The sequence below is a fragment of the Pimephales promelas genome, chromosome 5 (assembly GCF_988280905.1).
Source record: "Pimephales promelas chromosome 5, fPimPro1.hap1.1, whole genome shotgun sequence".
NCBI classification, from domain to species: Eukaryota; Metazoa; Chordata; class Actinopteri; order Cypriniformes; family Leuciscidae; genus Pimephales; species Pimephales promelas.
The window spans coordinates 11667517-11692552 of NC_142773.1; the positions used below are offsets into that span (position 1 = coordinate 11667517).

The following is a 25036-nucleotide window of genomic DNA, read 5'->3' on the forward strand; positions in this document are numbered from 1 at the left end:
TGAGGTCATTGACGGGGGAACGGGCGACCGCTTGCTCCCCAAACCGAGAGAGGTGGGGGACGCGCTGGGTCACTCCTCCTGGAAGAGGACTCCGCTCCCTGAGAAAAACGTTCTCTAGGTCTTCGGGCAGGGGAGGTAGCGGGGGATTCCCTAACTCTCCTGGGCATGAACTGCTTAAAAGAGGCAGATTGAGACTTGGAGGAACGGAATTTCTCGACCACTGTATTGACCGCCTCCCCAAACAGACCTGACTGAGAGATAGGGGCGTCGAGGAGGAAAACCTTATCTCTATCGCGAATTTCAGTGAGGTTGAGCCATAAGTGGCGTTCCGCAGCAACCGCGCCAGCCATAGAGCGGCCCACCGCACGTGCGGTATGTTTGGTGGCCCTCAAGGCCAAATCCGTGGCCATACGCAGCTCTTTCACAGCCTCAGGAGTGACACCACTACCCTCATCCATCTCTTTAAGGATATCGGCCTGGTAGGCCTGAAGGATGGCCATAGTGTGAAGGGTCATGCCTGCCTGACCAGCCGCCATGTAGGATTTCCCGATGAGAGAGGAAGAGGTTCTACATGCCTTAGATGGAAGGGGAGGACGTGCCCTCCAAGATGGCGCCGACGATGGAGCAAGATGGCTGGCCAAAGTATCCTCAATCGCCGGAATGGCAGAGTAGCCCTGTTCCACATAACCCACGAGGTTGGTGAAATCAGCAGCTGACGCATTAGTGAGACGCGAAGAGAAAGGCTGCGTCCAGGATCTGGAAATCTCCCGATGCAGATTATTGAAAAATACAGTTTTCTCTGTTGGGGCCTAGAATTAGGGCCACTGAGAAACCTCTCGTCGAGTTTGGAGGACTGCGATTCGCGGGGCTCGTCAGGCCAGTCGATCACGAGTTTCTCCGTGGCGCGCGAAAGCACTTCCACGAGCTCAGAGTAGGCCGCGGTAGGCCGCGTTTCCTGGCCGCTAGGCGGGATAACGTCATCGACGAGAGCAGGCCCGAAATCCTCGGAGTCGGAAGCCGCGGTAGAGATGACGTCCTCCAGCCCGAAAGAAACAGAATCGCGTGCTCCCGGGCTGGGGCACAAATAATCATGAGCGAACTCGACCGGCAAGTGAGCGAGCTCGGGAGATGGAGGGAGAGAAAGAGCGGGGCCCGTCTGCTCAAACTTCACATCCTCGAGCTCAACATCCGAACCCCAGGCTGCGGATCCTCGAGAGGCCTCGGGAGCGCGACGGGGGGAAGCAAATTAAGTATCCTTCTCAAAAACCGCAAGCCGAGAGCGGAGAGTTTTTAGAAGTAAATTATCGCAGAATTTACATTTAGAAGAACCTAGAACTGCCTCGCGCGCATGTGAGAAACCCAAACACCTGATGCACTTACTGTGAGGGTCGTCGCTTGCGATGAAGCGAGCACATGGTGGAGAGCAACGTCGATACTCCATTGCAGCTTCACTGGAAGGAGAACAGAGTTCCACTTGTGCAGTCGCTGAAGTGCAAGAATCCGAATAATCAGTTTTATAGGCTTTAGAAAAACCGAGACGAAGGACGATGTGATCGCTTCGTGAAGGCAGAGAAATCTGAGGGGAAGATGGCGCACGCGCGTATATGATTATGCGACGTAATTGCGTCGGGGCGGGGCCAGATTGTGCGAGCGCCATCAGCCAATGAATTGGCGTGATTCTATTGGGCTTCAGACAATCGGCATATTCAGAGAATATCCCACTGCGTTATCCGCAGCGTTGAGTGAACCTATGAAAGAGAACATACTTTGCTTTATGTAGGCCTATATGATATTTCCCAAATAAAATAAGAATTTTAATCGGAAGACTATTTGCCAGTGGTTCCCTCAAATTATGGAGTTTTATAGTTGGGTTTGTCAATTTACTCACTGACACACCAATCGTTCTAATAGTTACTAATTAAAAGCATTTAAATAAACATTACAGCTTCAAAATATAAGTTTTCGATGTGGGTGTAAACTTAAATTATAGGCTAAATAATTATGATTTACAGTCTGTAAATAATAATTATGTACATAGCCTATAAAAGGGCATAACGGTTTTACATATGGGGTTTTGGTTCTCATTTTGTGACTCGATAAATCAGGAAATAACAGCCAGAAAAAAAAGAAGGAAAAACATTAACAAACACCATAGTAAGAATCTTCAGAATATTTAGGCTATTAAGACTGCAAAGTTTAGCCAATGTAGGCCTATGTATGTGCTAAATGGAAATTAATTTTCTTCTCATTTTGAAAAAACAAAACAAAAAATAGATAAACAGACGCAAATAGATATAGTGCAATAAAATACACATTTACATTTGTATTTTGGATGTTTACTTTCCATTAGTCTCAAACAACACGTGGAAAAAAACCTAAATCATATATATATATATATATATATATATATATATGAAGAGTTCAGATCCAAAAGCCTCTAAATGCCATTTGAAATTTTCTTCTTTAATGATGATTTTTATCAAACTTGTATATTTAAGTTCAGTAATTTCACTTAAATAACAATTAATAGGTAATTATCATTGCCATTTAAGTGCAATCACTGAACTTAAATATACAAGCTTGATAAAAATTATCATTCTAGAAGAAAATTTCAAAAGGCATTTAGAGGCTTTTGCATCTGAACTCTTCATATATATATATATATATATATATATATATATATATTGTACATTATCTTAAATTAAATGTAATTATTTTGGTGTTTCTTCCCTAAAACTGAACCAAGAAAGAGAGAGAGAGAGAGAGAGAGAGAGAGAGAGAGAGAGAGAGAGAGAGAGAGAGAGAGAGAGAGAGAGAGCGAGAGAGAGAGCGAGAGAGAACATCCGGGGATTCCCACTGACTCCGCCCACATTCCGCTGACCCACAGCATCGCTGTAAATATGGCGGAGGTAAGAAGGAAATTATTTAAATTATTTTCCAGAAATAAATAACCGCTTATTAGCAGTTAACCGAAGAAATAATTTTGTTAATGGATTTGAAAATTACATTAAATCGTATATATTTCTTATCAGGTTGTGCGGTAATTTAGAATTCGAAAGGCGCGTTGAATTCTTTGAAATTGTATTTCTACAAAGTTAATAGCACTTAGCTCGCATTCAGTTAGCCAAATAAGTTACTCTATTATCAACTTACCCTAATGCATTACCGTACTCTAATTATATCTGATATATTACATAAACACTGATGATTGTGTTGATTTTTTTTTTTTGCTAAATACTGAAGTTATAGATATTTCAATATCCAGATTTGCATTTAAAAGAGTGTTCTTAATGAAGGCTAGACAAAGTATTAGCTAGACATCAGCCTTAACTTCCAAAGTCATTCTCACAGAGCATCTCTGATTCCTCTGGTTTTATCATGAATGTTTTAACCCTGGCCTGCTTGCAAGGTTTAATATAACAGAAGGCATTTTTGTTTGTGTATAAACTAAATAAAAATAATATGGATCACTGAAAAAACTGCTGTATTGCATCATTTTATTCTGAATTAGGTCTGCTTGGATGCTGCCATACATAGTCATCCACACAGATATTTATAATAGATCATGGATCATTACAATTAATAGATTTCAGTGGTCATTTTTATGATTTACTGTTTTACTTTATGCAAGTTTTACAGCTGATTTAACCACACAGTCTGCATAAAAAGTTGTATTTTAAACTGTTATTTTAGTCCAGTGGTTCACAACTGACTTTACATCAGGACCCAGATTTTATATCAGAAATCCAACAGCTACCCAACACAGTTCCAACACAAACCTCATAATCCTCATAATCAAACCTGATATCTGTTCTCCAAAAAAGAATGTATTAATCTAAATGTTACAGCATTTTTATTTTTTTTTGCTTCTTTTTAACTTTTTATGTCTTATTTTTGATTTTTGAATTTTTAGCCCTCCCTGGGGAGTTCAAGCCCAGGTAAGACTGTTATTATTTTTCTTATCATGGTAAAACATGTCTTTATACATACTCACGATTTGATGCCATGAGTTTTGGTTGGGTCTGACAATGTGGATTTTGATGTGTCAACAGAGATGCTGTTGCCTGATTATGATGATGATCAAACTCCTGAAGATGAGGAGCTGCCAGAGGGAGACACTAACTTTGGCAATGAGATTGAAGAACTCGCAAAGGTAAACGCAGCATTAAAGGAGTGATTCATTGGTCGCGTCACTGTGTGCAAAAAAATACTTCGGCCAGGCCTTAATGTCTGATGTTGTGTTACACTTGAAGTGAAATCATCTATAGAATTATTTAGTTTTCCTATTTAATGACCGACAATTTAGTTGTAATAATAATTTTGGCATAAGGCTTATTAGCGTTAGGCTATAGCCTGAAATGTCTGATTTAGCCTCTGTCATCAGTAACACTTTTTTTTTTTTCTCACAATGACATTTAAGTTCATGATTTTAATGTTTTTTATTTAGTTTTTTTTGTGGCAGACTAAAGACAGACTGTTGATCTTTGAATAAAAATATACAGTATGTTTGGTTCAGGTTTGAACCAAACATATTTTGAACCAAAACCTGACAAACTGAACCAAAACCAACCCCGCCCCGTTGTTCGTCAAATGTACGTTTTGAAAACGTCAAATATTGTGAAATGAGCACAAATCAGAAATGATCACAATTCATTTGTTGTAGAAAAGAATATCATAGAATAATAAAGTTATGTTTACCACAGGCTTTATTTTACACATAAATTGATAAACCCCATTATGAAACCTCATAGGAAATTTAGGAAGGAACCAGCAACGAAGTAGTCTTCTGGGTTCTAACTGCACCACTCTATATCCTGTTTGGGTGTATGTACAGTATATATAATTAGTAAATAGTATAAATCTATATTAGTGCTGGGCAAAGATTAATCACATCCAAAATAAAAGTTTGTGTTTACATGATATTTTTTTTTAAAAATATTTGTGTTTACTGTGTATAATTATTTAATTATACACATTATATATAAATGCACACACATGCATGTGTGTATATGTTTAAGAAAAAATTGTTTAATATAAATTATATATAAATATATATACAGTACATGCGAATATTTCTTAAATATATACATGCATATGTATTTATAAATACAAAATAATTATACACAGTACACACACATATTTTATGTAAACACAAACTTTGGATGCCCAGCACTAATATATATATATATATATATATATATATATATATATAGTATATATATATAGTGCTGTCAATCGATTAAAATTAACAAATTATTTTTTTTCTATAATCAATCGGTATTAAAACCTAATATTAAAGTTTATCATATATTTTTATATTGTAATAATTTCACAATTAATCTCCAAATTAACATAGAAACAACATAAAGACAGAGTTACCTATAATATTTTAAATATTTGTTTAATGGCATATTTTTATGAAAGATGCTCAGCTCAATTTCAGCCATTAATTATAGGCATTTAGCATTACAGTATAATTGAAAGCTATAATTTTTAACATTTATAAGGCTTGAAATAATTTAACAACTTTTAAAGGGTAACTAAACACCAAAACAACTTTTTTTAGTTAATGATCTGTAAGAATGGAGCTTCATAAATGCTGTTCATTGATTCGAGTACATTTTTTGACAATTGAGTATAAAGTGTTTTGATTTTCAAATATATGGTGTAAAAACGTCTGAGTGCTGCCCTCTTCAGGTTAAACGGAAAGCTCCTGCAGTAGGGGTACTTGCTGACGTAGCGAACTCTCAGACGCACTCTGTCACACCCTTGGTGCGAGCTCACCACGCCCTTGGCAGCCCCTGGTATAAAAGCATCTGGTTCCGTCAAAACTACTGTAGCGAGTCAGGAGTTGGATTTATGAGTATTGAAAACGATCAGGATAGCATATAATAGCATCTAGTTAGCATAGCATTTATATAGTTATTTATATTATTTTTGAAAACGACCAGGATAGAGTATTGTTGCATCTATTTAGCATAGCATTATATAGATAATTTAGATTATTTTGTGTAGCTAGTAGCATAGTACAGTTAGGATAGCTTCAAGTTAGCATAGATTTATCAGTGTTTAGTACAGTGATCAGGATAGTAACGGAATAGAGGTGGACATGGGCTTCTCCACACGCAGTGCCAAACACTGCTCGTCCTGCATGGACTCCTCCACCGCAGCGGCGTCTTGATGTGAGTGATCATGGATATTTTAATCACAATTTATGGTTAGGATAAAGTTAATCCTCTGGGGTCGACAAACGAGCCGGTGCATTTTGCTGGATTTTTTCATATAGCGGCATAATATCAATATGAATATATGCCAGCGTGCGCTATTGAGATCAACTCGACGACATAACTCATCAGATGCCGGTCGCGATGCGGGAGTTAAGACCGCAGTTTGAGCCAGCAGCTCGAATGGATTTGGCCCTGTGTCTACATACAATTCACCCTCATCCACTTCAGGTGAAGGTGAAGGTGAGGGAGAAAAGTCCTCGACTTCAAATGGCCGCTCTCTGTTGCAAAGGCAGCTACTTGAGTCACTCCAGTCTCGCTCTATTTTAGAGTCTGACAGCAGCTGTCACTCACGGCGGGTCTCAGTTACACGCCCCCTAGTCCCGCTGGGGTCTGCCCATTTTTTCAGCATTTTTCAAATATTGCTAGTGGGTGGAGTCAGGCTCTGACCAGGGGTTTAGTTACCCTTTAATTTAAGCGAACATAAATCAATCTTCACTAGGGGTGGGACTAAATATCGATAGGGCAATATCCTCCTCCTCCGTGCAATATGAGAATCGGCATCGATATTTTAATTTATACAATAAACTTTTTGTGCGGTTTTCTAACAGTCTGGACTTTAATAAAGAGAGAAAACCTGCCCTTAAACTTTTTTTACTGGCATTTTGTTTTCATAGTTAGATATCATGATGTATGATTAAAGGATTATCCAGCAATATATCGATTATTGCTGAATTGCTATATCGTGATGATATTATCAGAATCATGAGCCATGTATCGTATTGTATCGTATCGTGACATACCCTGTAATTCTCACTTTGTTTCACCCGATTCGACATTGAATCGGTGTCGGGATGTCGGGGAAAGAGATAACTCTGATTGGCTGGTGTTCAGTTTAGTGAAAGTCAGTGCACGATAATAAAAGCCTGCCAAACACTAGCCTACAGCAAGCAAAGAAGTCAAAACGGTAAAGATAGAAGGCTGTTGTTATGTTACATCATCTTACCTGAGTGTTCGTTGGCGAATATTTCAATATTAACATGAGCGGAGTGGAATAAAGAAAGCTTTTAGCAGGATTGATATTCAAAACGGTAAGCATGCGCTGCTTTGTTTAAGGTATGTGTATCTGCAGCCCGCAGCGTTGGTTTTCCTTTTTTGAATGACGAATATAGACTAATATATCTGCAGAAATAGATAGTTGGCTCATTACACGCAGGCGCAGAATGCACATTATAGCTGACATTCGCCTGTAGTTCTCGCGGTGTGTTCAAGTGCAGCTTTTTACCCCGATGAGAGCGGACGAGAGGCGACAACACAGTCAGCTTTCATCAGCGCTAGTTTGTCAGTGTCAGCTTGGTGTGTTCTGGGCTCAAGAAGACTGAAAAGACTGTCAAAAAAACAACGTTGCATGCTGTGTCTGTGCCAGACTGGCGCTGGCTGGAGAGGATTTACCATGAGTTTTCAAGATTGATCAAACGCCGTTTTAATGACATTTTATTTTGGTTTATCAAACCGGTAATTGTTTCATCCTTAAAGGGTTAGTTCACCCAAAAATGAAAATTCTGTCAGTATTTACTCACCCTCATGGTGAACTAACCCTTTAATTAAAAACTATAAACAAAACAGATCCATGACTTGGCAGCCCAAGACAGTATGTCAGACCCAAAGCACTACCTCCACTCACATACACTCATACACAATGTCCCATCCATGGACATTGTGATCTCGTTTTAATTTTGAGTTTAAATTTTACAAACTGAATTCAATCAACATTGAATTGAGCTGAATAACGATGGTATTGTTTTTCTGTAGAGCTGATTACGGCTTAACTCTTTTAGTAACTGATGTACTTTACACAGTTATTTAAATGAACTGAATCAACATTGAACTCAATGATGCTAATGTTGCTTTACGTGAGAATTTGTCCCGTGTTTGATGAAGCTTGCATCATTGATCATTATTTTACAATTAATTTCTGTGAAACTGATTTGAAATTGTATTGCTTAAAGTTCTATATAAATAAAGGTAATAATCATTCTGTGAACTTGATTTCTGTGAACTACAGGAAGGAGAAATGCCCATTCAGGAGCTCCTGAGCCTTTATGGTTATGCAGGCAGTGGATCACCTGAGGAAGAGGATGAGGAATATGAGGAAGAGGATGCCGATGGAGATGAGGAGGATGATGATGATGATGAAGGAGAGGATATGGATAATGATGAAAGCAGCAGAAGCACTGGAGAACTGAAGAAGAGCAAGGTCTGTCCTATAAGAAACCTATGCCCAATTATTCATATCACTTAAATGTGAGTATTAAGTCAGTTATAATATTGTTGTTGAGCCCAAGATGCATACACCACAAAAACAACCAGAACTTAAAATTGGTTCCCACATGGATTTACAACTGGGTTCTAACAGCCCTGGAAAACACAAAGTCTGAAAATGTCGTAGAAGTTAAAAACTTAAATGGTTAAAGTTGGGCTATTTTTAAGTCCTGTTCAAACGCCTGCTCACACATCTGGTTACTTCATGTGCTTTAACTGATGATTGGATTGGCATCTGATTTGTTAAAACAGTTCCTTTTACACTTAGACACATTAACGTTTCTGCAAAATTAATATAAATCTGATCCTCAATCCCGGCACTGTATGCAAATTTAACAGAGTTCACCTCGACAAAAGCAACAGATATGCACTGCATTTTAATTATTATCAGCTAGTTACAAAATAAAAGGCCACAATAGGATAGAGAGCGGCACTAAATTATAGCACTGGTACAATAATTTGGTCTCACTACTTTTAATGAAGATCACTGTGTTTAGCTTCAGGATGCAATGGCGAACTTTCAGTGTCATATGCGGCAATTTGTGTGTCGGCTTGCTGAAGAGATGCTCAGCTACTCGGCTGTGGCGGATGTCATGTGTGTTTCAGTAGCCTGTTATATCTGGCTAGCCTATATAGCATGCTCACATGTTTATTATTACTATTTTGGAAGGAGTAAAATTTACTTATGTGGCTTTAACAACCAGATGCAATTAAACTGGTCCAGTTTTGTTTGGAATACGTCTCAAACAACCTCAAGAAGTGCTTTAAGTGATAGGATTTAATTCCGTATTTTACACCGGGCATTTACACCTGGTGTTTTTTGATGATTGAATAGCTATCGGATCAGAGAAAATGCATGAACAAATGGAAACAGGCCTTAAAGGTGCAATGTGTAAAACTTTTAAATATCTATTAACAGAAATGCAATATGACATATGTTTTCAGTGGTGTATAAAGAACTTACTTAATAAACAGTAATGTTTTTATTACCTTAGAATGAGACATTTATATCTTCATAACCGCGGGCACCCCCTTCTATCAAGGTCGACATATTGTGACGTCATGTTTCTACCGTCATCTTTTATCTTTTTTTCATCTTTTAACATATTGTCAAAAAAAGGACTATTGATGGTGCTGATTTCACATGGTAAGGAAGAAATTCTAAGAGTTTAGGGCCAAGACCTGAGTACTCTGATGGTTGATTAAGAGTGAAGAAGATTTGGTAACCTTAACTTACTGACAGTTCCTCGCAGAAGTCTAAAATGTCTTGTGATCACTACCAGATTTTTAAACATGGAACTTGCATTGCTTTTATCCAACCCTAGTTTAACTGGATATTTAAAAAAAAAAATGTCTTCAAAAGTATCGGTATTGAACATGATAAAGTGTTAAAAAGCAGACTGTTCAGTTGATTTTTCTCATTTCACAGATGTGAAAAAAACAGGCAGTGTATGCATGTTGTGGTCCATTCATTACTTTATTGATCTATACTTGGAATTAGGTATGTTAATGGTTAAATGGTTATGTTAAAGGATTAGTTCACCCAAAAATGAAAATCCTGTCAGTAATTAGTCACCCTGATGTTGTTCCAACCCTGTAAGACTTTCATTCATCTTCGGAACAGAAATTAAGATATTTTTGATTAAATCTGAGAGCTGCGTCCTCCATAAGGGATCGAAACTGGCTGGCCCAAAAGTTATGAAAGACATTGTTAAAATAGTCTGAGTGATTACAATGGGGTGTTACTATACAGTGGCTTTAATCTTAAGTTTATCAAGCGTCGAGAATACTTTTTGTACACAAAAAAACTAACAAAAATAACGACTTTATTCAACTTTATTCCTTCTCTGTGGGCCTTGAGATTTCACGTTGTGAAACTACGTAAAGCTTCTAGGTTGCACGTCACATGTAGGTTCACTATTGACCGACGCTGGTCATGTGTGTGATGCGTGTGATGTACAACCTCTTTCATTACTTTTGGGCCGGCCAGTTTTGATCCCTTAAGAAGCCTATGGAGGAGTGAGACAGTTCTCAGATTTAATCAAAAATATCTTAATTTGTGTTCCGAAGTCTTAGGGGGTTGGAACAACATGAGGGTGAGTAATTACTGACCGAATTTAATTTTTTGGGGTGAACTAACCCTGTAATTGAGTGCTGATTAGTCGATTTCAGCACAAGTGATTTTCAGGGTTGCTTGTTAAAAAGCGGTTCAGTGTTGGGGTGTTTCTTCATAAATAAAGCAAACATTCACTGTGAACTCTGGTAGTGCGCGTACAATACAAAAACAACTATAAAAATTTTAATCTGCCTTGAGCTCAAGCATGTAAAGTTATTATATAACTGCTGTGCACAGTTAAGAATAAACAGAACGTTATTGTGAGTTGGTGTGGACACTAATGTATTTATCATTATACTGTAGTTATTTTTATAGATATCATTCTTGGTGTGAACAATTATTTTTCTTTTTTCTCGTCATTAACAATGAAGCAGAGTGTAGTATCTAAACTGATCATGAAAAATAAACCAGTACTGGTGTATCGGTATCAGCAGCTAATCAAGGCTATGGTATCGGTATCTAACATGAAAAAGTGTTATAAAGCCATACCCATCCTTCACTGGACATTTCTAAAGTAAGGACTCTCAATAGACCAGATTTTATATATATATATATATATATATATATATATATATGTGTGTGTCAAAATTATGGATAGCATTTAGAATAATTTGTCGACATTTTTAGTCCATTTATCTTTTATGGTTTTAATGATTTTTTCAGGAGGATGGAGCAAATGTATCCACAAGAATGACTAATGAGAGCCACACTGAGAGTCGAGCTTGTGCAGTAAAAGCCTGTAACACAGCTGAACTCATACGATCACAGAACCGTGGCTACTTTCAGAGTAAGAGACAGATAAGCTTCTCATTTGATTTGATGTTTATCAACATTATCTTTGAATTATGCTTAAGTACTGTTTTTACGTAACATTTTTAGATAATGAAGGTGATGAAGAGTCAGAGGAGGATGATGACTATATTCCATCTGAAGACTGGAAGAAAGTAAATACTTTCATTATCATATTTTTCTTTATGGCTTTTGTCTGTAATTTACCATGAAACTATTTGATAAATGTATATGTTCTTAACAGGAAATCATGGTTGGTTCCATGTATCAGGCAGAAACACCATCTGGACTGTGCAAATACAAAGACTGTGAGAAAGGTAGATTTCACATATGCTGATATATTAAAATTAAAAATGGGTTTGGCAGGATTATACAGTACTGCACCACAACAAAAGAAACGTTTCAGGAGTTGTTAGTGAGAAACCGTCTATTAAAAATCATTGCTCCAAAATATCTGTGAACTGTTATGTGTGACTTATTCACATGACAACGTGCAATTTCATGTTATGCAAATGTTTGCTTTTTAAATTATTAACATAAAAAATATTAAATTGGGTTACAAAAATAGTTGGGACCAAATATTGAATGAATCCTGTAGGAAACACTGACAACAATGTGGAGGCAAAGAACCGTGCAAAGCGGAGCACATTCAAATCATTTAAAGCACAGCTAGGCGTGGATTATGCCACTTATACCATTGTCATTTTCCATTGACAAATTACAGGTTCCATTGATGTTTGCATCACTGAATTTGACTGGAAGGATTAAAATGGTGGTTATTTTTGTCTGCTACCACTTGTTAGATCTAGCATTCTTTCTGTCTGTTTTAAATCAGAAACAGAGATGAAGTAGTGAGGTAAGGTTACATTTATTTAATTGAATTATAACATTTATTTGAATGAATTATCCTATGAAGAGAGGGAGAGAGATGAATGTGTGAATAACCTTTGAGTTTAATTACTTTAAAAACCATTTACAATCTGCTTGCTGAGTAATACGATTTAGCAATTCAGTAGCTAATCAAATATATTGAAAATAAATAAATGCAGTGGCAGGCGTGGCGCAGGTGTTTTTTGCTTGTTTCAGCCTGACTCAGTTTTCATGTCCTGCGCCACATTGTTTAAATAGCAAATGCATTTGCGCCCATTTGTGCCCTGGTCTGAAAATGAGAAGTGTTCAGGAGCATTGTTTGTCCATTGCTATTTTGAGGCAACTGAATTACACTGTGCCATTGACCAACAAAAACGTTGTCTAAAGTCAAGTATTTAGAAGTATTTTTTATTTTATTTAAAGAGAGCGTTAGTAATGTTCTGCTCGCGTGCTTTAACCTCGCGCATGAGCAGATCCTTTCATCGCTACAGAAGCGTTCAGTTTTTCCGGTTGCAAATTCGGCCATGTAAAGCGAATCTGCCATGGCGCAAGCACAACAGGCTTTTAAAGAGAATGGTAGATGAGACTCTGATTGGCTTATTGCACGTTACGGCAAAAACGCGCACGTTACGCCAAAAACACACCCATTACTCATTAAGAGAATAGAGACAACCCTTGCAGACAATGCGCCGAGCGCGTCTACCATTTTTCCCGTCGTTGAACTAGAAAAAGTGCACTTGCGCAGTGTGCTTTAGACCAATGTGCTTAGATCCTTAAAATAGTGCGCAGTGCGATCTCCAATCTCTGTGTGAGTGATGTATTTGTGTGTGCTTAAACAAAGCGCATTAATATTGTTTTAATGTGTATTTAATGCACACCTTCAAGCCAATCAGAATGAAGTACTCGGACAGACCATGTTATAAAAATGTTCACTGAACCTATCATAATATGATGTCATTTTTTAACTCATTCTTTTTATTACAAGACAATTGGAAATGGTTAGCATTTTGGATACATTAATATGTTCTTGAGATATGCTTTGAATCTTTGACATCTTTATCATTCAAAGTGTATGAAAATGACGACCAGCTGCTGTGGAATCCTGAAATTCTTCCTGAAAACACTGTGGTTGAGTTTCTCACGGAAGCCTGTCGACGGACGGGAGAGGAGACGGGTGTAGATGCTATTCCAGAAGGATCCCACATCAAAGATAATGAGCAGGTACTAAGGACCGCCTCTGTGATTTAATAATTATAATGATAATAATGTAATTATTTTATTTGTAATCAAATGCTGAACTGTGACGTGATACACAATACAAATAGTGTTTTCTCCCCTCAGGCATTATATGAGCTGGTGAAATGTAATTTTGATACAGACGAAGCTTTACGAAGATTAAGATTTAACGTTAAAGCAGCCAGAGGTGAGCCTTACAAAGCTGTTAAATGCCATCTTTGTCTTTCATCTGATGTTTAAAGCAGTACAAAATGTTCTGCATTTCAACAGACTTGATTTGTGCTTTCCGTTCACGCTGACAATGTTTATGGTGCTTAACCGCTGTGGCTCTAGAAAATGATTTCTGGTAGGGATGCACGGATATGAAAATTCTGGGCGCACTTGGCCAAAAACTGAAGCTAAAATGACTTTTAAAAAAAAATAATTATTAATTTCTCATTTTAAATTACTTTTTTGTATGATTGTAGTATTATTATTAGACTTTTAATAAAAATTAAATTCCATAATTTGACTGAATCGGAATTTAAAAAGTACAACCCAATGAAATAAAATAACCACACTTTTATTTAAAGTAACACAACAAAATTGGACTGAAAATATATTAAAATAATACTAAATATCAATAGGTTAATATCAAACTGTAAATATGTTATTCTTCATTCAGTTCTATGCAACAAAATCAGATTTAACTAGGGCTCCCCCAACTAAAGATTTTTCTAGTCAACTAGTAGTCGTTCATTTAAGCCATTTGTCGACTAATCGAACATTTATATTAATTTAATTATTTAAATATGCGGGGGCCGAAATATATGCCGAGCTCAAGCAAACACAAAGCTTGCGTTTGCGTTTGATTAGCAGTATAAACTTGATTTATGTGGATATCTGTTGAAAGATCACTGAAATAGTCACTGATTTAATTAAGGTGTATGAGGACTGTGCTGTTATAAGGACTGTCATGCAAAAAATTCAATATGTAATATTAATAAACTGTATTTTTTAAATTTTATTTTAATCGATTCATTCTGTAATGAATTATTTCAATCTCAGAATTTTGAAATGCACACAAATTGTGTATAAGTATAAAATATGTATTTTCTTTTAAAAGAATCTGAATATGTTCCATACAAAACAAAAAAATCATTCACAATTAAAGGTTTAATCCAATGACTGCCTGAATCTTACATGTATTGCTTTGTTTAAATCTTTCTTACAGAGGAACTATCTGTTTGGTCAGAGGAAGAATGCAGGAATTTTGAACAAGGATTAAAAGCTTACGGAAAAGACTTTCATTTTATCCAGGCCAACAAGGTAGTGCTCATTTTATGGCATTCATAATAACAAGTTTGTTCCAATCTGCAAATCAGTTAATTTGCACTTAAGGAATGTCAATCCATATTGGCCACCTTCAGATTCCCATATTGACATTTCAATGCTTATGAATGTTAAAAAACTAAAAATATAATACCTGTGGGGCTCTTAAATGTGTCTAGCCATTATCTTTGCTAAATAAGTATATAGGCCACTAGGTGTGGCAATTTAAACCTTGTGTTTAGCAAACCTTATCCAATTTCAGGTCAGAACTCGGTCTGTCGGAGATTGTGTGGCTTTTTATTACATGTGGAAGAAGTCAGAGCGGTATGATTTCTTTGCGCAACAAACTAGGCTTGGGAAAAGGAAATACAACCTTCATCCAGGAGTAACGTAAGTATCTCTAACACATTTTTCCAGTCTTGGTAAATGGACTGCATTTATATAGCGCTTTCATAGACCTAATGGCCACCAAAGCGCTTTACATATTGCCTCACATTCACCCATTCACACACACATTCATACACCGACGGCGGTGTCAGCCATGCAAGGCGCCATCCAGCTCGTCGGGAGCAGCTGGGGTTAGGTGTCCTGGTGATAGGCTGTTCCAGAGTCTTGGAGCGGCACTAGAGAAAGCCCTGTCTTCTCTAGTCTTAAGTTTTGTTCTCGGAGCCACCAGAAGGCCTAGGTTCACAGACCTAAAAGCTCTAGGTGGTTGATGAACAGTCAATAGGTCCGTGAGGTATGATGGAGCCATACCAACTGGCAAGCAGTGCAAACAACCTTGTGAAGAAGACAGACTGGCTGTATTACACTTTCATTTGAGCAAAATATCACGGTGGAGATCGCTAACATGAACTCTAACACACGTTTGCCGGTGTTTTCAGATAATCAACGCATTTTATCAATGTTATTTTCCAATTAAAGTTAGCTTTGATTGATTCACTTCCGTCACAACGATCATTAGTTATTAACTTTGGGGCCGTTAACACGACACCGGTTTAACGGAACTCTTAAGTTCTCTCTACACTAACTTTAAAAACGTGAACCTGTGAGGAAGTATTAAGAGTTCATTCTATTGATAAACCAATTAAGAACTGAATCTTTTAGCCCCACATGGGATTCTAGTCTAGATGGGAGCAATGTGTGATCGACAGTATCGAAGGCTGCAGATATGTCCAAGAGAACTAAAATCACAGTCACCAACATCAGTAGTAACAAAAATATCATTTAAGACTCCCAACAGAGCAGATTCAATGCTGTGATACTGGAAAGGCTTAACCTTTTGTTGGCACAACACAACTTTTTCCAGTACCTTGAAGACAAAGGAAACCAGAGATCGGAAGAAAGAAGGCATCTTGAGTAGAGAAACAGTTACGCAATCGTTCACACTGAACAATTTTAGGCCTGATTTTCGCTCACCAACAGGTTTTGCGAGATCACAGACAAATGCCCCAAATCATAGGCAAATCGGTGCTTGTTCACGTGAGTGACAATCACACAGTGTGAGTGATCAAAGACGCAATCTGAGAGAATCGCAGATTCAAAATCCTGGTGTGTGAATGTTTTTCTGACTGAAACCTACATCGGCGATGACCAATGAGAGAGCAAGATACAGGGCAGCGGGATGTGATTTGAAAATGATTTGAAAAAATATTTGTCAGTTGAGGCCAAAATTCAGTAATGCAATACAATTTAAATGGTTAAGGGCTGTAAATATAGTCAAAATAATTGAGATGACCATTAAATTTGATTAAGCTGAGAGCTGACTATAAAGCACGGGTGTCAAATTGTAAAATTATTAATATTCACATCCTTCATTTTAGGATTATTTAAATTAATATTACAAGTTAATATCCACAAAACCTTGTGCAATGTTCACCTGGAGGCCTGAAACAGTATAAATATACATTTAATCTGATTAAATACATTTTATATAATTTTATTTACAAACCCAATTCCATAAAAGTTGGGACACTGTACAAATTGTGAATAAAAACAGAATGCAATGATGTGGAAGTTTCAAATTTCAATATTATATTTAGATTACAACATAGATGACATATCAAATGTTTAAACTGAGAAAATGCATAATTTTAAGGGAAAAATAAGTTGATTTTAAATTTCATGGCATCAACATATCTCAAAAAAGTTGGGACAAGGCCATTTTTACCACTGTGTGGCATCCCCTCTTCTTTTAATAACAGTCTGCAAACGTCTGGGGACTGAGGAGACAAGTTGCTCAAGTTTAGGAATAGGAATGTTGTCCTATTCTTGTCTAATAAAGGCTTCTAGCTGCTCAACTGTCTTAGGTCTTCTTTGTTGCATCTTCCTCTTTATGATGCGCCAAATGTTTTCTATGGGTGAAAGATCTGGACTGCAGGCTGGCCATTTCAGTACCCGGATCCTTCTTCTACGCAGCCATGATGTTGTAATTGATGCAGTATGTGGTTTGGCATTGTCTTGTTGGAAGATACAAGGTCTTCCCTGACAGAGACGATGTCTGGATGGGAGCATATGTTGTTCTAGAACTTGGATATACCTTTCAGCATTGATGGTGCCTTTCCAGATGTGTAAGCTGCCCATGCCACACGCACTCATGCAACCCCATACCATCAGAGATGCAGGCTTCTGAACTGAGCGCTAATAACAACTTGGGTTGTCCTTGTCCTCTTTAGTCCGGATGACATGGCGTCCCAGTTTTCGTCTGACCACAGAACAGTTTTCCACTTTGCTAGAGTCCACTTTAAATGAGCCTTGGCCCAGAGAAAACGCCTGCGCTTCTGGTTCCCGTTTAGATATGGCTTCTTTTTTGACCTATAGAGTTTTAGCCGGCAACGGTGAATGGCACGGTGGATTGTGTTCACTGATAATGTTTTCTGGAAGTATTCTTGAGCCCATGTTGTGATTTCCATTACAGTAGCATTCCTGTGTGTGATGCAGTGCCGTCTAAGGGCCCGAAGATCACGGGCATTCAGTATGGTTTTCCGGCCTTGACCCTTATGCACAGAGATTGTTCCAGATTCTCTGAATCTTTGGATGATATTATGCACTGTAGATGATGATAACTTCAAACTCTTTGCAATTTTTCTCTGAGAAACTCCTTTCTGATATTGCTCCACTATTTTTTGCCTCAGCATTGGGGGAATTGGTGATCCTCTGCCCATCTTGACTTCTGAGAGACACTTGCCACTCTGAGAGGCTCTTTTTATACCCAATCATGTTGCCAATTGACCTAATAAGTTGCAAATTGGTCCTCCAGCTATTCCTTATATGTACATTTAACTTTTCTGGCCTCTTATTGCTACCTGTCCCAACTTTTTTGGAATTTGTAGCTCTCATGAAATCCAAAAGGAGCCAATATTTGGCATGGCAATTCAAAATGTCTCACTTTCAACATTTGATATGTCATCTATGTTGTATTCTAAATATAATATTGAAATTTGAAACTTCCACATCATTGTATTCTGTTTTTATTCACAATTTGTACAGTGTCCCAACTTTTATGGAATTGGGTTTGTAAAAGAGTAAAGTGAGTAATAAGGCACCTTAAATTGAACCTGGTGTACAAAGGTCTACAGGTTTAGAATTTGTTTTACCCATTATTTATTAATGGTATTTATAATGTGAACAGAAAATACAGATTCATATTAATAAAATGCAGACAGATAAATAGTACATCATTTATAATAACATGCAGTATGAATTGATAAAGACTGATTACAAGCTAAAGTACCTGTATGCTCACGCAAATGTAAACTGAACTAGAAGACAGATGGATTTATAGATTAGCTTTAAGCACAATGTTTGAAATTAACTGTCATAAAACAAAAACTTGACACAAATATGACGACATGATATTCAGTGTTAAGAACAAGCAACGTACAGATTATGTAATTCACACTTAACGTTAAACATAGGGCTAATACATAGTTTTCAAGCGCTTCCCCACCTCAATCTACAAAAGACTGGATTTGTTTTCAGTGTGAACTAACGTTACAAGATACTTAAAAACTGCTGTTAATAATGAGCATGTGTCGCGAAACAGAATTGTTAACGTTTTAATGTATAACAGCTACCCACAAATCTCCATCAACTGCAAGATGCTATCCTATCAATATGGGCCAACATTTCTAAAGAATGCTCTCAGCACCTTGTTGAATCAATGCCACATAGAATTAAGGCAGTTCTGAAGGTGAAAGGGTGTCAAACACAGTATTTGTATGGTGTTCCTAATAATCTTTTAGGTGAGTGTATACTGTACATGCAAGCAGGGCTTGACATTAACTTTTTTGCTCACTAACCAATTTGGCTAGTGGTTTTCCAAAATTACTAGCCATGCAGCACTTTTACTAGCCACATTTTTGTTGTTGGAAATTTACGTTTAGATGATTAAAGTTGACGAAGGGGCTTAAAACGTGCTAAAATTTACTAATATTATCATTAGCTCTGGTAAGGTTGTAAAGCTCCTTTTTTGAAAACATGTTGTCTTACATAAAATAAAATTGCTGCATCGTTTTTTTTTTTTTTTACAGCAGTAAATACTGTAATACAGAGTAGAATAATTATCTGCATTAAAAACAATGAGCCAAGAATAAATTATTTTTTCTAAGAAAAAACCCACAATTAAGGCAACAGGATTACAACTTCATATGGGCCTAAATGACAGTTTTGGGGACTGTTTTGCATCAGCATTTCCTCAGAGCTCTAACTTAATAATTAGGCTTAAGCCTATAGGTCTTTATTTTCCAGATTATTCCCACAAACGCATCTCCTGCTTTCTTTCATGGCATGATAATTTTATTAAAACCTAAAATTAACTCTGGAAAGATAGTTGTGATATGACGTGGCTTAAGGGCAGCCCTGCTAGTAGTTACACCGTGTCCCTAATCACGAAGATATTTTTTTTCTTTATATCGACCACCACGCACACTCACGAACTGACTGAATGCTGTGTTATGTCTGTGTTAACGTTGTGTTAACTGACATTGAATCTCACAGGGGACTTTCTCAGTTTGTGGCAAATCTATTTAGAGTATTTTTTTCCCACATTAATTTCCCACGTATCTCGTACAATTATGTGGTTTTGTTTTATTAATACAGTGTATACTTTTTTCTTGATTTACCCTGAAAGAAATGTTGAAATGTGACAACATGTGCCATAGGTGGGGTACATTGTAACATGTGAGGGGCACATTTTAACAAACTATATGACAGCTTAAAATGCTATCTTATCTAATAAAAAAATATACAAGTCAAACCAAAATATTTTTCTTGATAAAATACAATTATTAACTTTTTCATATACAATAATGGCATTTTTAATAATTTAAAACAAACACACTGGAAAACACAGCTATACAGCATAGTTCGAAACAAAATAATAATTAACCATTTCTGAACATTGACTCTTAGTCTTTATTTACATGTTTCTCATGCTTGCTCAATAGAATTCATAAAAGTATAGAATATAATAGCATATTTCTAATAGGGGAACATTGTAACGCAGTGTGATGCCCCATCTGCACAACTGGGGTTTAAACCCTGCTAGCGTCTTCTGCTAGCGATGCATTAAAGAACTATATCAACAATTAAACAACAGATTGGAGATTGAAATAATATTGAATTGTCTAATTTTAAATAAACACAAAAATAGAGATGAAAAATTAACTCAAGTAAGAAATGTACTTTTGCTATGGTTAAATAAATGTTCAATGATATCTTGCAAAGATTTCTGAATTTTGGCGCAATTTGTTCTATAGTGTTTAAATGGCAACTAGTAAATACACCAAGTGTCGTCATGCTGGCATGTGTGGAAGTATTTAAAACAAGTTGTGTTACCACGAGCCCCGCGTTATGTTGTACCCCGCGCTCCGCTACAGTCAGGGTTAGAAGGTTACTTTGAAAATGTAATTGCTCACTGTTAAAAGTTACCCATTATAAATGTGGTTTAGATTAATTTATTTGGATTACTATATCAATGTAAAGCAATTTCCTTTTAATTAGATTTTTTCCCCCTAAAGGTTTACTAAAGTAATTCTGGGAAATGGTGTTACAAATACAATAAATCAAACTTAATTGTTTGTTCTGTGACTAGAGCTCTAAATATTCATTGCTGGGGGAAAAAATTGCTGGTAGTTCAAACTAATATAATTTATATAATATATATAATGCAATCCTATCAATTTAATTCTGAACTGTGAACGGTTTTTGTAAAGAGTGAACCCAAGATTTAACACTCTTGAAAGTAAGAGTCATTTTTGTGTCTGTTGTTTCTCAAAATAAGGTGTGTTTGTGTTTTTTGGGGGTAGGGATTACATGGACAGACTTCTAGATGAAACGGAAAGCACTGCCTCCAGTCGAGCAGCAACACCTCTTCCTGCTGCCTCCAGCAGCAGCACCAGCCAATCAGAGCGAGAGGAGACTAGCGGTCACAACGGTACGGTAGTGTTTTTTTTACACACTTAATTGAAAAGCTTTGGTGCCTCTTTCAGGATATTTTGTAGAAATCAGGTTGGAATAAATTTGTATGTGGTGTGTTTGAATCGTTTGTTACAACTATGCGTTAAAGCCCGTCTCTGTGGTTCTCAATTCAGGACTCACCAGTCACAGCTCCAGTGCAGTCGCCACACAGATGTTGATGAGTAGTGTAAATGAGCCGAAGAGTGAATCTGTTCAGTCAAACGGAGCATCTAAACACAGTCTACTCGCAGATCATCTGGACTCCAACGGCTGTAACCTCACAGACACTTATAACTCGGACAGAAATGGCTCAGTGAATCACCAACATGACTGCCAGAGCCTAGACAGACCAACAAAAAAGTGCCGGACAGAATCAGAGTCACTGGCCCAGGTTGAGACGGACCCTTCCAGGGTAAAAGAAGACTGAAAAAGACCAAAGGTCAGGCCAAAATCTTAAACTGTGGAGATGGGTCAGGGCTGTGACACCTCTCAGCCTATCCACCCTATACCCAAAGCTGAGCTGCTCCAAAAACACCACCCTCCAAACCCAACCACAGCTGATTAATGCTCCTTTTTCAAGAAACCATTTTACAGAGAAATGTATATTCTATATGTAATGGAATTTTTCTGATATTTTTTTATCAACAAGATATTTATATTTTTTATTGAGACATTTGACAATGGGTGAATATGCTGTATAAGCCATTATACGTACCACATGAGGATGAATGCTGGTGGGCGTGGTCTCTTGTGTTTAGGGCGGGGCCAGTATGTCTCCAGGCAAATCAAGTTGCGTTTTGGTTTACATTATATACTAATGTTTCACTGCTCAGCTGGTTTGTGTTAGCGGAGGCACACTGCGAGCTCCCCACAAATGTAGTCAAAATAAATAAGCCAATGGAATCACTCCTTCTAAGCTTTGTGTTTGTAAAGCATCCAGAAAATTGGTTTGTTAGTTGTATTTTCTATTAACTGAGTGAATCTGTTTACTTTTCATTGTTTTGTTTTTTGTTGGTGTTTTTTAATAGTGTAAAGGAAATGAAGCCCATTTTTGGGACCATTATTTAGCTTCATACCTAAAGGTATCTAATGTTTTAGTCATTCTCATTAATTTATCATAGATTACTGTAATACATTGAGGAAAAATATCACCCAGTCTGAACACAATAATTGATTTAAAACTACAACTGCCAGAAATAAAGATGAAGACAAGAAAAAAAAATAATAATAATTAATACAACCGTAAAATACAAATACATTTCTATGTACACATGTTCACTTTAATGTAATAAGAATTTTTGAAAATGTTACAGCTCTAAAATGGGCTTTGTTTTCTTAGATCAAAATATAATTTATATCTTTTGGAAATTAAAAATGATTAGAGGGCATGTTATTGACGTGGGCATTTCTCTTTGTAAAAGAGGTGGTAAAAGAGGCTCTTGTCATGTGTAGGTTCAAATAGATTTCTTGCACATGTTTTGATATTCACACTGCAAATCCATCTTTAGAATTTTTTTTTTTTGTGTGTGTGTGTATTTTGTACATGATATTCAGAAGCGGTTTGTGAGAACTCAAATTCTTGCAATTAATGAAACTGGATGATTATGTCATTTGTAGCCAACGGACTATAATAGAACAACCAATAACGGTAAATGTAAGTAACATGTTTCTGCTTAAACAGTTTTAAAAGCGGTCAGAATTAATAGTTGAATAATTCAAATCAATGCAAATATTTATTCCAAATTAATAAAATAGCCCAGAGGAATTAATGGAATGTCCTTCACCAAAAACAATGTTTTTATTTTTTTACTTTGTGGGTCAGTTGGATTTAACAAGCTTTACTTCCCTAGAGCCATGTTTATTGCAATATTTTTAATTTATGAAACTGGATCTCACGGCCACATATGTCCATAACTACATTTAAATATACTATTTGAGTATTTTGTTGACAGGAATTCACTTTAATATTGCACTCCTATATAAACATGCGCTCAGCTTCTAGAAAAAAGTTCGCTTTTACACTTCGTTCTGTGGAGAATGTTCATTTACACTTAAAAAATCATGGTGCTATATTTCCTCTGGTCATCTTCATTGGCTTATTTATTGTCATTTGTGTTGTTTGTCACCATTTGAAGAGTTCTCTTTGCTTCATGTATGTGACTGTAGCATTAATCTTATTTTAAATGGTCTAGAGTGCGATATACTGTATGCAGTCGTTCTGATCAGATGTTATGCATTAAATACATCGTAAATGCCAATGGTTTTGGAATCCACACTGGTTTATCACTAATGATAATTTTGGAGTAGTGTAAAGAAGTGTTTATTTAAATCGATGAACAGACTTAAGTTCATCCACTGCCATATATCTAATATATATGTTATTGTGAATTTACTGAGCAATGGAAATACTACATCAGCTTTAGTACTTCTATGCAAAACCCTTTTTTCAGTTTGGCTCTAATTAAATTAGAACAGAAGTAACAAAAGAAAACAGATTTTGTTATTTCATCTGAATAAAATTTTTAAAAGAGCTTAAATTAAAGGAATAGTTCACTTCTCATCAATTACTCGCCCTCAAGTTGCTTCGAACCCGTGTGAGTTTCTTTCTTCTGCTGAACACAAAAGAAGATATTTTGAAGAATTACGGTAACCAAACAGTTAAGCCCCATTGACTTCCATAGTATTTTTTCAATGGGGTCCATTAACTGTTTGTTTACCATCATTCTTCAAAATATCTTCTTTTGTGTTCAGCAGACGAAAGAAATTCACACGGGCTCGAAGCAACTTGAGGGTGAGCAAATGATGACAGAATTTTCCTTCACTAATTCTTTAAGTTTGAAATATCTGTCATAAACTCACCAGTCTGATGAGCAGAGTGGTAATAATATTCAAAAAGGTTGACCAACATAACCTTTTTGTTATGAAAGTATACTGTTATAGTGTGGATGAAACCATTGTACCAGTCACACTGAGACATTTCAAATGATATCAAACATTAGTGTATGACAAGTCACATTTAATTATATAGCGCTTTTTACAATAAAGATTGTTTCAAAGCAGCTTTGCAGTGATAAGAAAATCATGCAACAAAATTTGTTTCCAAAAGAAAATAGCATCACAGTCCAGCTTAAAAGAGTTCACTTTTAAAAAAACTTTTGCTGATAATTTACTCACCCCCATGTCATCCAAGATGTCCACGACGTCTTTCTTTCTTCAGTCGAAAAGAAATTAAGGTTCCCTTTCGTAGTCACTTCGAGTTACGTCAGAAGTGACGGAGAATGGGGGTTTCGCATAGAAAGCCAATCCTCTTCGAGTATTTAAAAACGAGCCAATGGCATAAAAATGCCTTGGGGCTGCGGAATTTGCATAGCGTATCTCTGCCCCACGCAGTGGGTATAAAAGGAGGAAGTGAACGCAACCGCAGTATGTTTTCGCTTCGGAGCCAAGAGATTTCTTCACTCCTCAAGCCATTCTCACTGATTCAAGACTCTTCGAGACGAGCGTCCTCTTCAGTGTTGGTGTGACGGCGGTACCCAGCGAGACTGCGTTGCCTGTGATCTGAGCAGTGGTCTGCAAGACTTTGCGCTTCTCCCTGGTCGCCTCAGCGCTGAAAGAGTGAATTTCCTCCTCTCTAAGTGAAAGAGCTGCACGCGGCACGTCTTTTTAAAGACGACTCGCCTGTGTTCTTCTGGGTGCGATCGTTTCATGT

General features: G+C 36.9%; 2 protein-coding genes across 2 annotated transcripts in view; both read left to right on the forward strand.

The window, feature by feature from the left end:
- Window positions 1–25036, forward strand: part of LOC148981390 (uncharacterized) — a 208363-nt gene that overhangs the window by 4367 nt on the left and 178960 nt on the right. The gene's annotated exons all lie outside the window — the stretch shown is intronic.
- On the forward strand, window positions 2825–23585 carry mier1b (mesoderm induction early response 1b, transcriptional regulator). The gene is made up of 13 exons (XM_089130966.1): window positions 2825–2909; window positions 3914–3938; window positions 4053–4153; window positions 8290–8481; window positions 11326–11449; window positions 11542–11606; window positions 11696–11768; window positions 13391–13542; window positions 13663–13744; window positions 14771–14865; window positions 15131–15258; window positions 21177–21304; window positions 21462–23585. Exons 1-13 carry the CDS (start codon window positions 2901–2903, stop codon window positions 21752–21754), a joined length of 1467 nt encoding a protein of 488 aa, XP_088987092.1. The 5' UTR covers window positions 2825–2900; the 3' UTR covers window positions 21755–23585.